Source organism: Martes martes (genome assembly GCF_963455335.1).
Source record: "Martes martes genome assembly, chromosome: 2".
Classification (NCBI taxonomy): Eukaryota; Metazoa; Chordata; class Mammalia; order Carnivora; family Mustelidae; genus Martes; species Martes martes.
The window spans coordinates 70,489,119-70,503,745 of NC_137889.1; the positions used below are offsets into that span (position 1 = coordinate 70,489,119).

The window sequence follows — 14,627 nt, forward strand, 5'->3', positions numbered from 1 at the left end:
ACATTCCTTTCACTATTTGAAAAATTTTAGGATTGTTTGTTCCAGTTCTGTGAATAAAGTTGATGGTATATTGATAAGAATTGCATTAAATGTATAGATTGCTGTAGGTAGTTTAACAATATTTGTTCTTCTAATCAATGAGCATAGAACATTTTTCCATTTCTTTGTGTCTTCCTCAATTTCTTTCATGAGCGTTCTATAGTTTTCAGAGTAGAGATCTTTTACCTCTGGCTAGGTTTATTCCAAAGTATGCTAAGGTTTTTGGTGCAGTTATAAATGGGATCAATTTCTTAATTTCTCTTTCTTCTCTCTCATTGTTATTGAATAGAAATGCAACTGATTTCTTTGCATTGATTTTTATATCCTGCCACTTTGCTGAATTACCATATGAGTTCTAGAAATTTTGGGCTAGAGTCTTTTGGGTTTTCCATGTAGAGTATCATGTTGTCTGCAAAGAGTGAGAGTTTGACTTCTTACTTTGCTGATTCAGATGCCTTTTATTTCTTTTTATTATCTGATTGCTCAGGCTAGGACTTCCAGTACTATCTTGAACAATAGTGGTAAGAGTGGGCATCCCTGTCATGTTCCTGACTTTAAGGGAAAAGCTCTCAGTTTTTCCCCACTGAGAATGATAAATTATAAATCATTGGGCTTTTTATATATGGCTTTTATGATAGTGAGGTATGTTCCCTCTATCGATACACTTTGAAGAGTTTTAATCAAGAAAGGATGCTGTATTTTATCAAATGCTTTTTCTGCATCAATTGAAAGGATCATATGGTTCTTGTCTTTTATAAATGTGATCTGTCATGTTGATTGATTTGTGAATGGGGTATCCCAGGAATAAATGTCAGTTGGTCATGGTGAACAATCCTTTTAATATGCTGTTGGATACTATTCTCTAGTATTTTGGTAACAAGTTTTCAAACATGTTCATCAGAGATACTGGTCTGTAATTCTCCTTTTTGGTGGGGTCTTTGGTTTTGGGATCAAGGTGAGGCTGGCCTCATAGAAAGAGTTTGGAAGTTTTCCTTCCATTTCTGATTTTTGTAACAGCTTCAGAAGAATAGGTATTAATTTTTCTAGATGTTTGGTAGAATTCCCCTGGGGAGCCATCCAGCCCTGGACCCTTGTCAGTTGGGAGATTTTTTTTATTACTGCTTCAATTTCCTTGCTTGTTATTGATTGGTCTGTTCAAGTTTTCTATTTCTTTCTGTTTCTGTTTTGGTAGTTTATATATTTCTAGGAATGCATCCATTTCTTCCAGATTGCCTAATTTGTTGGCATGTAGTTGGCTCATAATATGTTCTTATAATCGGGACGCCTGGGTGGCTCAGTTGGTAAGCCACTGCTTTTGGCTCAGGTCATGATCCCAGCATCCTGGAATCAAGTCCCACATTGGGCTCCTTGCTCATCGGGGAGCCTGCTTCTCTCTCTGCCTCTGCCACTCTGCCTGCTTGTGCTTTCTCTCTCTCTCTCTCTCTCTCTCTCTCTCTCTGACAAATACATAAATAAATAAAATTTTCAAAAAAAAAAACAACGTTCTTGGGGCGCCTGGTGGCTCAGTGGGTTAAGCCTCTGCCTTCAGCTCAGGTCATGATCCCAGGGTCCTGGGATTGAGCCCCACATCAGACTCTCTGCTCAGCAGGGAGTCTGCTTCCCCCCCCCTCTGCCTGCCTCTTTGCCTACTTGTGATCTCTCTCTCTCACTCTGTTAAATAAGTAAATAAAATCTTTTAAAAATTAAAAAAAAATATGTTCTTATAAATTGTATTTTTTCAGTGTTGGTTGTGATGTCTCCTTTTTCATTCATGAGTTTATTTATTTGGTCCCTTTCTCTTTTCTTTTTTATTAATCTGGCCAGGGATTTATCAATCTTATTCTTTCAGAGAACCGGCTCCTAGTTTTGTTGATCTGTCTACTGTTCTTTTGGTTTCTATTTTGTTGATTTCTGCTCTCATCTTTATTAATTCTCTTCTTTTGCTGTGTCTAGGCTTCATTCGGTGTTCTTTCTCCAGGTCCTTTAGGTGTGGTTAGGTTGTGTATTTTAGACCTTTCTTGTTTCCTGAGAAAGGCTTGTATTGCTATATACTTTCCTCTTCAGATGGCCTGTGCAGCATCCCAAAGGTTTTGACCAGCTGTGTTTTCATTTTCATTTATTTCCATGAATTTTTCAAATTTCTTTAATTTCCTAGCAGACAGATTGATTCCTAGGATGGTCTTTAACATCCATAAATTTTAATTCTTTCCAAATTTCCTCTTGAGATTGAGTTCAAGTTTCAAATCATTGTGGTCTGAAAATATGCAGGGAATGATCCCAGTCTTTTGGTACCAGTTGAGACCTGTTTTGTGACCCAGTATGTGATCTATTCTGGAGAATGTTCCATATACACTAGAGAAGAATGTATATTCTGTTGCTTTGGGATGGAATGCTCTGTGAAGTCTGGAATATCTGTGAAGTCCATGTGGTCCAATGTGTCATTCAAAGTCCTTGGTTCCTTGTTGATCTTCCGCTTAGACGATCTCTCTATTGCAGTAAGTGGGGTGTTAAAGTCCCTTACTATTATTGTATCATTTTTAATGTGTTTCTTTAATTTAGCTATTAATTCGGTTATATAATTGGCTGCTTCAATGCTAGGGCATAAATGTTTACAACTGCTAGAACTTCTTGTTGGATTTCCTTTAATTATGATACAGTGTCCTTCCTTATCTCTTATTATAGTCTTTGCTTTAAAATCTAATTTGTCTGATATAAAGATTTCTTTTGCTGCCCATTAGCGTGATAAATAGTTTTCTACCCCCTCACTCTCTATCTGGAGATGTCTTTGGGTCTAAAATAAGTCTTTTGAAGATAGTATATTGATGGTCTTGCTTTTTTTATCTGATATGATACCCTGTGTCTTTTGACTGGGGCATTTAGCCCATTTATATTCAGAGTCACTATTGAAAGATAATAATTTAGTACCTATGAATTATAATACCTATAAAGTCACTGTTTCTGTATATTGTCTCTGTTCCTTTCTGGTCTCTGTTACTTTTGGGCTCTCTCTTTGCTTAAAGGATCCCTTTTCATATTTCTTGCAGAGCCGGTTTAGTGACTACAAATTTTTTTAGTTTTTGTTTGTCCTGGAAGCTTTTTATCTCCATCTATTTTGAAAGACATCCTTGCTGGGTAGTGTTCTTGACTGCATATTTTTCTCATGTAGCACCTTGAATATATCATGCCAGTCCTCTCTAACCTTCCAAGTCCCTGTGGATAGGTCTGCCACCAATCTAATGTTTCTACCCTTGTAGGTTATGGGCCTCTTGTCCCAAGCTGCTTTCAGCATTTTCTCTTTGTTTCTGAGCTTTTCAAGCTTCACTACTGTGTATTGAGGTTTTGACCTATTTTTATTGATTTTGAGGAGTGTTCTCTGTGCCTTGTGGACTTGAATGCTTGTTTCCTTCTCCAGATTAGGGGAGTTCTCTGCTATAATTTGCTCTAATATACCTTCTGCTCCCTTCTCTCGTTTTCCTCTTCTCCTGGGATTCTAGTTATTCTAATATCGTTTTGCTTTATAGTATCACTTACCTCTCAAATTCTCCCCATCGTGATCCAGTGGTTGTTTATCTCTCTTTTTCTCAACTTTTTTATTTTCAGTCATTTGGTCTTCTATATCACTAATTCTCTCTTCTGCCTCATTTGTCCTAACAGAGACTCCATTCTTGATTGTATCTCATTAATAGCCTTTTTTATTTCGATCTGATTAGATCTTAGTTCTTTTATATCTCCAGAAAGGGATTCTATAGTGATTTCTGTGCTTTTTTCAAGCCCAGCTAATATCTTTATAGTCATTATTCTGAACCTTAGTTCTGACATCTTACTTACATCCATACTGATTTAGGTCACTGGCAAACAGTACTGCCTCTTGTTTTCTTTTTTGAGGTGAGTTTTTCCATCTTGTCCTTCTGTGCAGAGAAGAATAGATGAATGAGAGAACCAAATACTAAAATGGCAACAACAACCCCAGAGAAATATACACCAAACAAATCAGAAGAGACCTATAACCAAAAAAGAGAGAAAGAATATAATCAGACAGATGAACAGAACAGAGTAATACACTGCTGTTTATATTTTGGTCTGTTTGTTAGAAAACTAAATCCCAAAATTGTAAAGAAAGAGAAACTTATATAGGTACAAAAATAAAATACACTGAAAGGATAGAATGTAACTGTAAAAATCAAAATTAAAAGACAAAAAAAAGGAACAGATATAAAGAGATAACCAGAACAGAGCATACACTGTATCTTGGGTGTGCTTTGATCTGTTTGTCAGAAGAGACTGCTTCTCAAAATTGTAAAGGAAGAAAAACATATATATATATACAAAATAAAATTAAATACAATAAAAGGATAGAATGTAACTGTAAACATGAAATTTTTTAAGACTTTAAAAATGAGTTAATAAAATAAGAAAATTGGTTGAAAATGAAAGAGAAAAAAATTAAAATTGGAAGACTTATAAGAATGAATAGTGAGAAAAACACCATGATTTCTATATATTATTTCACCGTGCGCTGGAATTTTGCAGTTCAGTGTGATCAGTAAATTTGGTCTTGGCTGGATGTTCTTGCTGATCTTCTGGGGGAGGGGCCTGTTGTACTGATTTTCAGGTTTCTTTGTCCTGGGCAGAATTGCACCACCCATGCTAGGGGGCCAGGCCAAGTAAGCTGCGCAGGATTGCTCTATGTGGCTTTTGTTCCCTGAGGGCTCTCCACCCCTCAGCTTTAGAAGATGAGAATGAAAATGGCAGCCTCCTAGTCTCCAGCCCCAGGGCCCAAAGCTATTGCCCTCAACTCCTCGGTGTCCCCTTGGGGAAAGCAGTCCATTACTCCTCTCTCCCTGGTTTCCATCCACATTGCATGCTCACCCAGCTTGTGACTGTGCATTTCTTTCTTTTTAAAAAATTTTTTTTAAAGATTTTATTTATTTGTCAGAGAGAGAGAGCACAAGAAGGGGGATGGCAGGCAGAGGGAGAGGCAGACTCCCTGCTGAGCAAGGACCTGCATGTAGGACTTGATCCCAACTGAGCCTAAGACAGATGCTTAATAGACTGGCCACCCAGGCGCCCCATGACCAAGCATTTCTATCTCAGGCATGGGACCCTACTTTGAGTCTCCAATCCCTGCAAACTCCTGTAGTGCACAGCCATGCTTCTCCTCCTGGTGGAAGCAGGGAGGGGGGGTCTCGCCATAGTTCTGCAGCTTCCTGGGCCCCTGCAGTTCATAGTTTATGGCAACCCCAAGCTGAAAGCTCATTCTGGGGCTCACTGATTGCAGCCGGCTTTCCCATTCAGATACCTGGGAACTCTTCCGCACTCAGGCACCCCCGTTCTTTCTGTGACCCTGGAGGTCCTGAAGTCACACTGTCCTACCTAAGATTCTGGCCACTTCACCACCTGAGCATTTTTCAGTCAGGATGTCCCCCACCAGAGCAGACTTCTAAAAATTCTGATTTTGAGCTCTGCTGCTAAATCACTTTCTGGGGGTGCCAGGTGGCTCAGTCAGTTAAGTGGCTGCCTTCAGCTCAGGTCATGATCTCAGAGTCCTGAGATGGACCCCCACAGTGTGCTTCTTGCTCTATGGGGAGGCTGCTTTTCCCTCTCCCTCTGCCTACTGCTCTGCCTACTTGTGCTTTCTATCTCTCTGTCAAATAAATAAATAAAATTTTAAAAAATGAAATTAAATAACAAAATTAAAATAAAATAAAATAAATCACTTCCTAGTAGCCAGCTTATGGAGGCTGTCTACCCCCATGTTTTAACTTCCCATATATTGCCTAAGATTCACTTCTCCGCACCTCCCACTTTGCAGAAAGGGGCTCCTCTTCTATTTGTAGAATTGCAGCAATTCTTTCCTTACATCTCTGGTTGAGTTCACAGGTGTTCAGAATGCTTTGATAGCTATCTAGCTGAATTCCTGGGACCAGACAAAACTAAGGTCTCCTAGTCCTCTGCCATCATGGAAAACTGGTAAATTGATTCTTACACAATGCGTGTATTTTTGTCTTTATAGGGATGACATATTTTTCCTGTTTCCCTTCTAAATTATTATTTCCAGTTAAAATAAAGCTATTCTTTCTTTCTATGTGTCTATGTAAAATTTTATATGCAGATACCTCACTGAAGTATTTTTTTAAATATATAGTTTTTCCCCCTGAGATCTTAGATCTTCCAAATGTGAGGGTTATATCATCAATGATAAGAACTAGTGTTTTTTGGTCCAGTATTTATTCTGATTATTTCTTTTTCTTCTTACTGCATTCGTAACACACTCTAAAGCAGTCTTTAATAATGGTGCTAACTGGCATCCTTGTTCCTGGATTTTAATACACATGATTTTATAGCTGAACATTTAGGCTGAATGAGCAAAAACACAGATGGGACCTCTGTCGCAATTTGTTGATGAAGCTTGGTGTAGGGAAGATATTCAAAACATGAGAACGCTATAGTTTTGTTCTTGATTGATTAGGAAGAAGTAAGAGGTAATATAGCTCAAAAATACCTGTACACGACTTGTTTTCCTAAGGAAGTTTACTGAACTAGGTATGGTTCCTGGTATCCTACTGTTATGATAGGATTGCAAGCAGCACAAAGCACCCACTTAGCTTCAGTGATAATGATTTGAAGTTGGGATCAGTAAGGAAGACTCTGTTTTTCCCCAACCATTTCAGCCACCTGTGTGCAGATTTAATACACAGAAAATTGAATTAAAAGGGGTTGGGATTTCTCCATGTGGGTAGAGTGAGTTAAAGATGTCTGTGAAAGTGATTTTTTTTTTTTGAGATTTTACTTATTTATTTGTCAGAGAAAGAGAGCAAGCACACAAGCAGGGGAATCAGCAGGCAGAGGGAGAGGGAGAAGCAGATTCCCCGCTGAGCAAGGAGCCCAATGCCAGGCTCAGTCCCAGTACCCTGAGATCATGACCTGAGCTGAAGGCAGATGCTTAACTGACTGAGCCACCCAGGCATCCCCAAAAAGTGATTTTTAATGATGGACTTTAGATGGATTTTAATGAGGATGATGGTGGAGAGAAAACATAGTAGGATCAGGGCATTATAAGTTCTGGTGGGGTCACATTTCTTAAAGTTGGGATAGTAGAGGGAGAGAAGTGGAAAAAAAGATGTTAGAAATTAGAAGGTGGAATATTTAGCTTTGAAAATTTTGAGGAGCTCTAGTTAGTGACAGGCTGTCTGAGATATATGATCACTGGAGTGATTGAGGTAGGGTGAAGTTAAAAATCATTGGAGAGGAATTGAGAGGCCCAGAGACTGGAAGGATTATTAATGGAGATCTGGCAATCAACTAAATTAGTTAAGACAGAATTAGTGCTGGGCAGATATCCTGACTGGGAGTTAGAAAGTAACTTCTTCAAGGAATGAATGGGAGTGGCCTGTGTGTCTTACAGATAACTGCAATGAATTGTTCTGAGGTAAATCCATTCTCTCGTGGCATCGGTTAAAAGTATAGGGAGTTTAGGGGAACTGGGTAGCTCAGTTGGTTGAGCATCCAGTTCTTGATTTCAACTCAGGTCATGATCTCAGGGTCATAGGATTGGACTCTGTGTTCAGCAGGGACTCTGCTGGAGATTCAGTCTCCCTTTCCCTCTGCCCCTCCCTTCCTTCTAAAATAAATAAATCCTTTTTTAAAAAAGTATGGGAAGTTTCTGAGCAATTAGAAGTAACTAGCAATTCCAGAAACAAAACAGTTAATGATTTAAAATATATTATGACACATGTATGTTAGTTTCAACAAAAGGGAGAAGAAAGTAAATCATATGTTAATCATCCTAAATATCATTATGTATAGTTAAAATGAAATTTAGGGGATGCCTGGAGGCTCAGTCAGTTCGGTTTCTGCCTTTGTCTTGGATCACGATCCCAGGGTCCTGGGATCAAGTCCTGCATTGGGTTCCTTGCTCAGTGGGGAGCCTGCCTGTCCCTCTGCCTGCTGTTCCCTCTGCTTTTGCTCTCTCTCTCTCGGACAAATAAATAAATAAAATATTTTTAAAAAATAATAAAATGAAGTTTAGCTGTCATATACCTTAATCATTTATCAACTTACAATTATAACAGAACTTATTCAGTAATTGCCTGTTTTAAGAATGCAATTTCTGAATTTTGCTGTAAACGCCATTATAGGTAAAATTCAAGTTATTTTTGAGAATGTAGCATGATCATTCTTTTTTTGTTGTTGTTTCAGGGAATTCTCCTGAAAGGGAGAATTACAAACCTTTAATTACTGGAGAAGAAAAAGTAAAGTATACTTCACTTGAAATGAATCCATCAGCTACTGTTAATTCTTCTGTTGAAACAAACAGTCCAGAGTTTAATGAAGCATCTTCACAGACGTCATTGAAGCCAGAAAGAAATGTGGATGGTATTTTAATAACTCAAAATGAGCTCTATTTAACTTGATAATACTTTAATTTCTTCTATATAAACAGGCCTTTATAAACAGATCATCAAAATATGTGTAAATGTTTGGGTGATTCATCTCAAATTAGGTTCATTGTTTTTCTATGTTTAATAACTGGCCTGGATTTTTTAATGCTGCATAATAAATCACCCCAAAACTTAGTGTTAAAACAAATACTTTCATTATATCTCCTGATTTTGTGTTTCAGGAATTAAGTCAAGGCTTGACTAATGTAATTTTTATAATTCATGTGCTTTTATCTCTGGGATCACTGGTAATATTCAGCTAGCAACCTGGTCTGATGGGTTCAAGATGGTTTAACTGGTGTCTTTTCAGATGCAGGTTGAAGGCTGTGTTCAACTGGTCCCCTCTCCCTATTCATGTAGTCTCTACACCTTTCCATAACTCTTTCCAGCAAGGTAGACTGACTTCTTATATGGTGGCCAGGGCTCACAGATCCTAGGCAAAAGCTACTTATACTTTTAAAGCTAGTCTCAACTCGCACAGTATCACTTCTGCCATATTTCCTTGGTCAGAGCAGTCAAAACAAGCCTAAATTCAAAGGAGGTAAAACAGAGCCCACCTATCCAAGTTAAGAGTGTTAAAGAATTTGTAGCCATTGGTAATCTGCCATAGTCTGCCACTAAATAAAAAAAAATATTTACATTTTCTTCCATGTGTAAAATGCACTTACCCCTTCTTAAAGCCTCATCTGGCTGGGCAGAGGAAGAGAGAAAGAGAATCCCAAGCAGGCTTCACACTCAGCACAGAGCTGGGCACATGACTTGAGTCAAAATCGAGAGTCGGGCACTTAACTGATGAGCCAACCAAGCACCGCAAAGCCTCTTCTTATTAAAAGGGCTGAATGCCTAAAGCTGTTATCCAAGTCAGGCCTATGTAGAGGTGAATTTTCTTGGGTACAGTTCTTTGAGTAAAATTACTCTTAATCACAAGACCTATAAGTGAAAAAGATAAGTCCCTTGTCTTCTATATATCTAGCATACAGTAGTGAAACAGGGATAGAGACTTCTTTACAAAAACAAGGAAAATGGGGAATACATATCAATCACTGGTCCATAGAAATTCTGCAACACCACTGAGGTGTTGCAATGTCAGCTTGCTTCCTTTGCACCAACGATAGTGCCCTTGGGGCCTTTCTAAACTGCATCTTTCTTTCCTCTGCAATCCAAGCTGATGGAGTTTCTGCAAGTTGAATTTTCTTAATTTTGTGGGCTTTGTATGAATGTTTTTGACATTCACTACATTTAACCACTCTTCTTTTTTTCTTTATTTCTTCATTCCTTCCCTTCCTTGACTTCATCTTTGACCAGTTAAATCTGCCCCGAGTTCAGTGTTTGTTTTAAGGCCATGTTTTCCCTTAAGAAAACTGCCTGGAAGGAATTAACTTGGACTTTCTCTTCTAAATTGTCCTCATAAACTATATAGTTCTTTCCTCAATTAATCTCTCTCCAACTTTATCAAAGTCTACTAAAGAAGCTAGCTGGAACTTTTAACATTCTGCTTAGATAGCATCTCAGCTAGATCATTGAGTCTCTTAGGTATGTTTTCTATCATCATTGTTATTCCAGGCACCGTATTTTCTGGCACTATAGAACAAGAATCTCCTTTTCTCTAGCCTCCAGAAACTTTTTTCACTGCTAATCTCTCATCAGCAGTCTCCTTGAAGCACTTTTAACTTCTTCCCACTGCCGTGTCCCAAAACCAGTGCACATGTTTTAAGCTTTTGTTATGTCAGCACCCTATTTTCAGATAGGAAATTCTGTTTCAATATCTATTGCTGCAAAACAAATTGTTCCCAAAACTCAGTGGCTTAAAATAACTTGTTTTATCTCACATTTTAGTGGGTTAGGAATTGGGAAGGTTCTCCTCCATGAGACATCAGTACCACTCATTGGTATTCACGCCAACTGGGCTTATTCTGGAAGGGGCAAGATGATGTCATTCCATGCATGGTGTCTCAACAGAGCCTGTTTAGCTGGTTCCCACTCCTTATTTAGTTGCAGAAACTTGCCATGTGGTTGTTCCAGAATAAACTTTCATGGTGGTTTAGGCTTCCAGATTCCAATGTAGAAGCTGCCAATTTTATTGCAGACTAGAGCTGGAACTGGCGTAATGTTGAACTCTACTCAGTTAAGACAATCACAATGCCAGCCCAAATTCGAGGAGAGGGGACGTGGAGGCCCCCTCTACATGAGAGAAATGTCAGAGACCTTGCTGTATGTGTGACCATCTTTAATTCACCATGATAACTTAAATAGTCTTACTTATTAGAATTATAGTTAATAGGTACCTTATGCCTTTTCTTTAAAGAAAAACAAAACAGAACACTGTTAGGCATATAGTAGAGACTATACAGCCTAGTACAAGTCAGCAAATATCTCCTAAAAAAGAGCCAGATAGTAAATATTTTAGATTTTGAGGGCAATACAGTAAAAAATCTAGTTTGTAGAATAGGTCATATTGGTATGGCGTAAGGTGCTAATGAACAATTATTCACTAAAAAACAACTGAAAGAGGGCACCTGGGTGGCTCAGTGGGTTAATAAGCCTTTGCCTTCGGCTCAGGTCATGATCTCAGGGTTCTGAGATCGAGCCCCGCTTCGGGCTCTCTGCTCAGCAGGGAGCCTGCTTCCACCTCTCTCTCTTTCTGCCTCTCTGCCTACTTGTGATCTCTCTCTCTGTCAAATAAATAAATAAAATCTATAAAAAACTAATAACTAAAAGATTTTTTTCTTCCAAGTGCTTTCTTTGTAGGTGAATAAAAGAAATCATTTAAGTAACATAAAAACTTTAAGGACTGGTACAATATCAATTCTCTTTCTAAATATTTTTTTGCTAATTGGAAATTTTAAAAATAGAGAATGAAAGATTGTATGGATTCCAGGAAAAAAGAGGGGGTGATGGTGGCTTAAACAAGAGCATTGTGGGGCGCCTGGATGGTGCAGTTGGATAGGTGTCTCTTGATTGTGGCTGAGAACATGATCTGGGGGACTTAAGATCAGGCCTTGCTCAGTGGGGAGTCTGCTTAAGACTCTCCTTCTGCCCCTCCCCGCCCATGCTTAACACATGCACGCACGTTCTTTCAAATACATCAATAAATAAATGTTTAAAAAACACAAAGCACCGATAATCTGAATTGAAGAGGAAGAAGAGAAGTCAGCAAATGAAGACAGAATCTTTCTCATTAGTATTTACTTTCAGAAAATAACCAAAGAATTAACAAGATTAAAGATCTACAGATAAAATATTTAATTTTTTGTTATAAATAGTATGTTAGCCTAAAACTAGGTAATGATAATTTATAGAATATTTATTCAAATATCTATGGATGGATTTTGCTGACATGTTTATTGTTATGTTTTTGATTTTCAGAAGCTGATGGCTTAGAAACAGAAGTTCTACAAGAGCCAGGTGGAGCAAATAAAGATGGTAGCTTGCCATGCACGATTATTGATATGTGGATTAGTGAGATAAAAGAAACAAAGGAAACTGAGTATGTTACCTCTTTTTCCTTTCATTTCAAAACCTGGCTCCCTTTTTGTAATTCTTTTTTTAAAAATACTGTAATAACCTAATATTGTACTATATCCTATTATTATAATGCCTTATAAAATAATTTAATTTTTGGAAAGATATTACATTCATGTGGTTCAGAAATCAAATATGTAAAGATACAGAGTAAAACACATCTTTCCCAACTCTGTCCCCGTTCAGCAGATTCCCATTTTCTTCTCCTTCCAGATATTTTTAATGTATACAAAGCAAAAATGTTTCCCTCCCTTTTAAATGAAGTTATTAGTATAACACATATGATATTTTCACCTTTTTATTTTTAGTCAGTAACCTAGGAATTTTTTATATTTTTTTTTCTTATTTTATGGCTACTTAGTATTCCACTGTATGGATATACCCAACTCAGCAAGTCTTTTACATTAATTGATATCTTACATTAATTGATATTTCAAATGATGTTTCAATGAATAACAACCTTTTACATAAGGTCATTTTGCATGTATATACATACATCTGTACGATAAATGCATAGAAGTTCACTTCCTGTGTCAATTGCATTCTTATAAATTGCATTTGTAATTCAGTTACTGTTCTTCCCGGGTTTGTACTAATTTACATTCTCAGAAAGAATGTATGAAACATCTCATTTTCCCCAGCCCTGCCAAACTTATGTCAAAGTTTTTATTTTTGCTACTCTGATTGGTTAAAAAATAGTATCTTGGTTTGGGTTCTTACTTTATCCATCTCTTATTATTGGTAAAGTGAGCATATTTTTTCAAAATGTTTAAGTTTCATGTGTATTTCTTTTTCTGTGAGTTCTCTGTATATAGATATTTGATCCATTTTAAAAATTAGTAAGAACTTTTTAAATATTAGAGATACTTGACATGCAGAAGTTTTTTTTTTTTAATTGTCATGTTTACCTGGATTTTAATAATCATTCAGAGATACTTGATTCTTTCTAAGATTCTCAAAGAATTTTTCAATCTTTTTTCTAGTGCTTTCAATGTGGGTACTTTTTACATTTAAATCTTTAATCTATTTGGAATTTATTCTGGGGTAGGGGTTTAGTTTTCCTTCAGATGGCTACCCTGTTTCCCAGTTGTATTTATTAAAAAGTTCATCTTTCCTGCATAGATTAAAAAATGCCACTTTTAATATATACTAAGTTTTCTTAATTTTGTTCTTTTTTGGTTTTCTTGGCTACTTTTGCTTGTGTAGTATTTCCTTTGAATTTAGAATTTACTAAATTTTGCCTCCCTTCCCCAGGAAAAAAATTAATTGGTATTTTATTGAGATATTAAATTTATAGATTAACATAGGGAAAATCAACATGATGTGTTCTTCCTATCCACGAAGAACCTGATAGGCCTTTCTTTTGAGTAAGTTTTGAGTATTTTTATAGTTTTCTTCATCTAGACTTTACACTTTTATTGGTAGGCTTATTCATAGAAATATTCTTTTGTTTGGTGTTATAAATGGTCCCTCTTCTGTGAGATCTTATAACTAGAAGGTTGTGTGTATGAAAGCTTCGATTTCTTCATATAGATTTTGTATCGCGCTATCTTATTGATACCTGCTATTGTTCAGGATAGATTTTCAGTTGAATCCTTTGCTTTTTTCAGATATACAATTATATCATATGACAACAGTGATGATTTTATGCCTTTCCAATTTTTTAACACTGATTTTTTTCTCTGTAATTGCCTTGGTTAGTATCTTTCATACAATGTCAAATATTGGAAATAGGGAGTACCTCTGTGTTGTTCTTGACTTTAGTGAATATGCTTCTCTTGTTAACCATCATTAGGCATGACTGTACCTTTTAACTAAGATAGTTTCTATTGATACTTTGATTTTTTTTAAAGTTAGGAATTAATTTTGCCAAATAGTTTTTATTCTCTATGGAACTGCTTACATGTATGTTTTCCTTTCTTTATTAGTATAGTTAACTTTTGAATGACACAGTTTTGAGCTGCATGGCAGCTCGTCCTACACATGGATTTTTTTTTTCCAATAAATATATTGGGAAATTTTTTGGAGGTTTGTGGCAATTTGAAAAAAAAAAAAAAACTGGGAGGGGAACTGTGTAGCTTGGAATACTGACAAAAATAGAAGTTAGGGATTTTAATACTACAGCAGATAGGGGCACCTGGGTGGCTTAGTGGGTTAAACCTCTGCTTTTGGCTCAGGTCATGATCTCAGGGTCCTGGGATTGGGCCCCGTGTCAGGCTCTCTGCTAAGCAGAGAGCCTGCTTCCCCCGCCTCTCTCTGTGTCAAATAAATGAATAAAATCTCTAAAAAAAAAAAAAAGAATACAGCGTATACTACATATAACATGCAAAATGTGTGTTTATCAACTGTGTTATCATGAAGGCTGTGGTCAACAGTAGTCTATTAGTAGTTAAGTTTTGGGGGAGTCGAAATGTACACACACATTTTTTTTTAAAGACTTTTATTTATTTATTTGACAGACAGAGATCACAAGTAGGCAGAGAGAGAGAGAGGAGGAAGCAGGCTCCCGGACGAGCAGAGAGCCCGATGCAGGGCTCTATCCCAGGACCCTGAGATCATGACCTGAGCTGAAGGCAGAGGCTTTAACCCACTGAGCCACCCAGGCGCCCTACACACACATTTTTG

At 37.1% G+C, this 14,627-nt stretch overlaps 1 protein-coding gene across 1 annotated transcript in view; it reads left to right on the forward strand.

Annotated features, from left to right (window-relative positions):
- NEK1 (NIMA related kinase 1) overlaps window positions 1–14,627 on the forward strand; it is a 206,528-nt gene that overhangs the window by 156,947 nt on the left and 34,954 nt on the right. Inside the window, exons 27-28 of the mRNA XM_080796317.1 lie at window positions 8,239–8,415; window positions 11,847–11,967. Coding sequence (XP_080652443.1) covers window positions 8,239–8,415; window positions 11,847–11,967 — 298 coding nt within the window. The remainder of the gene's footprint in view (window positions 1–8,238; window positions 8,416–11,846; window positions 11,968–14,627) is intronic.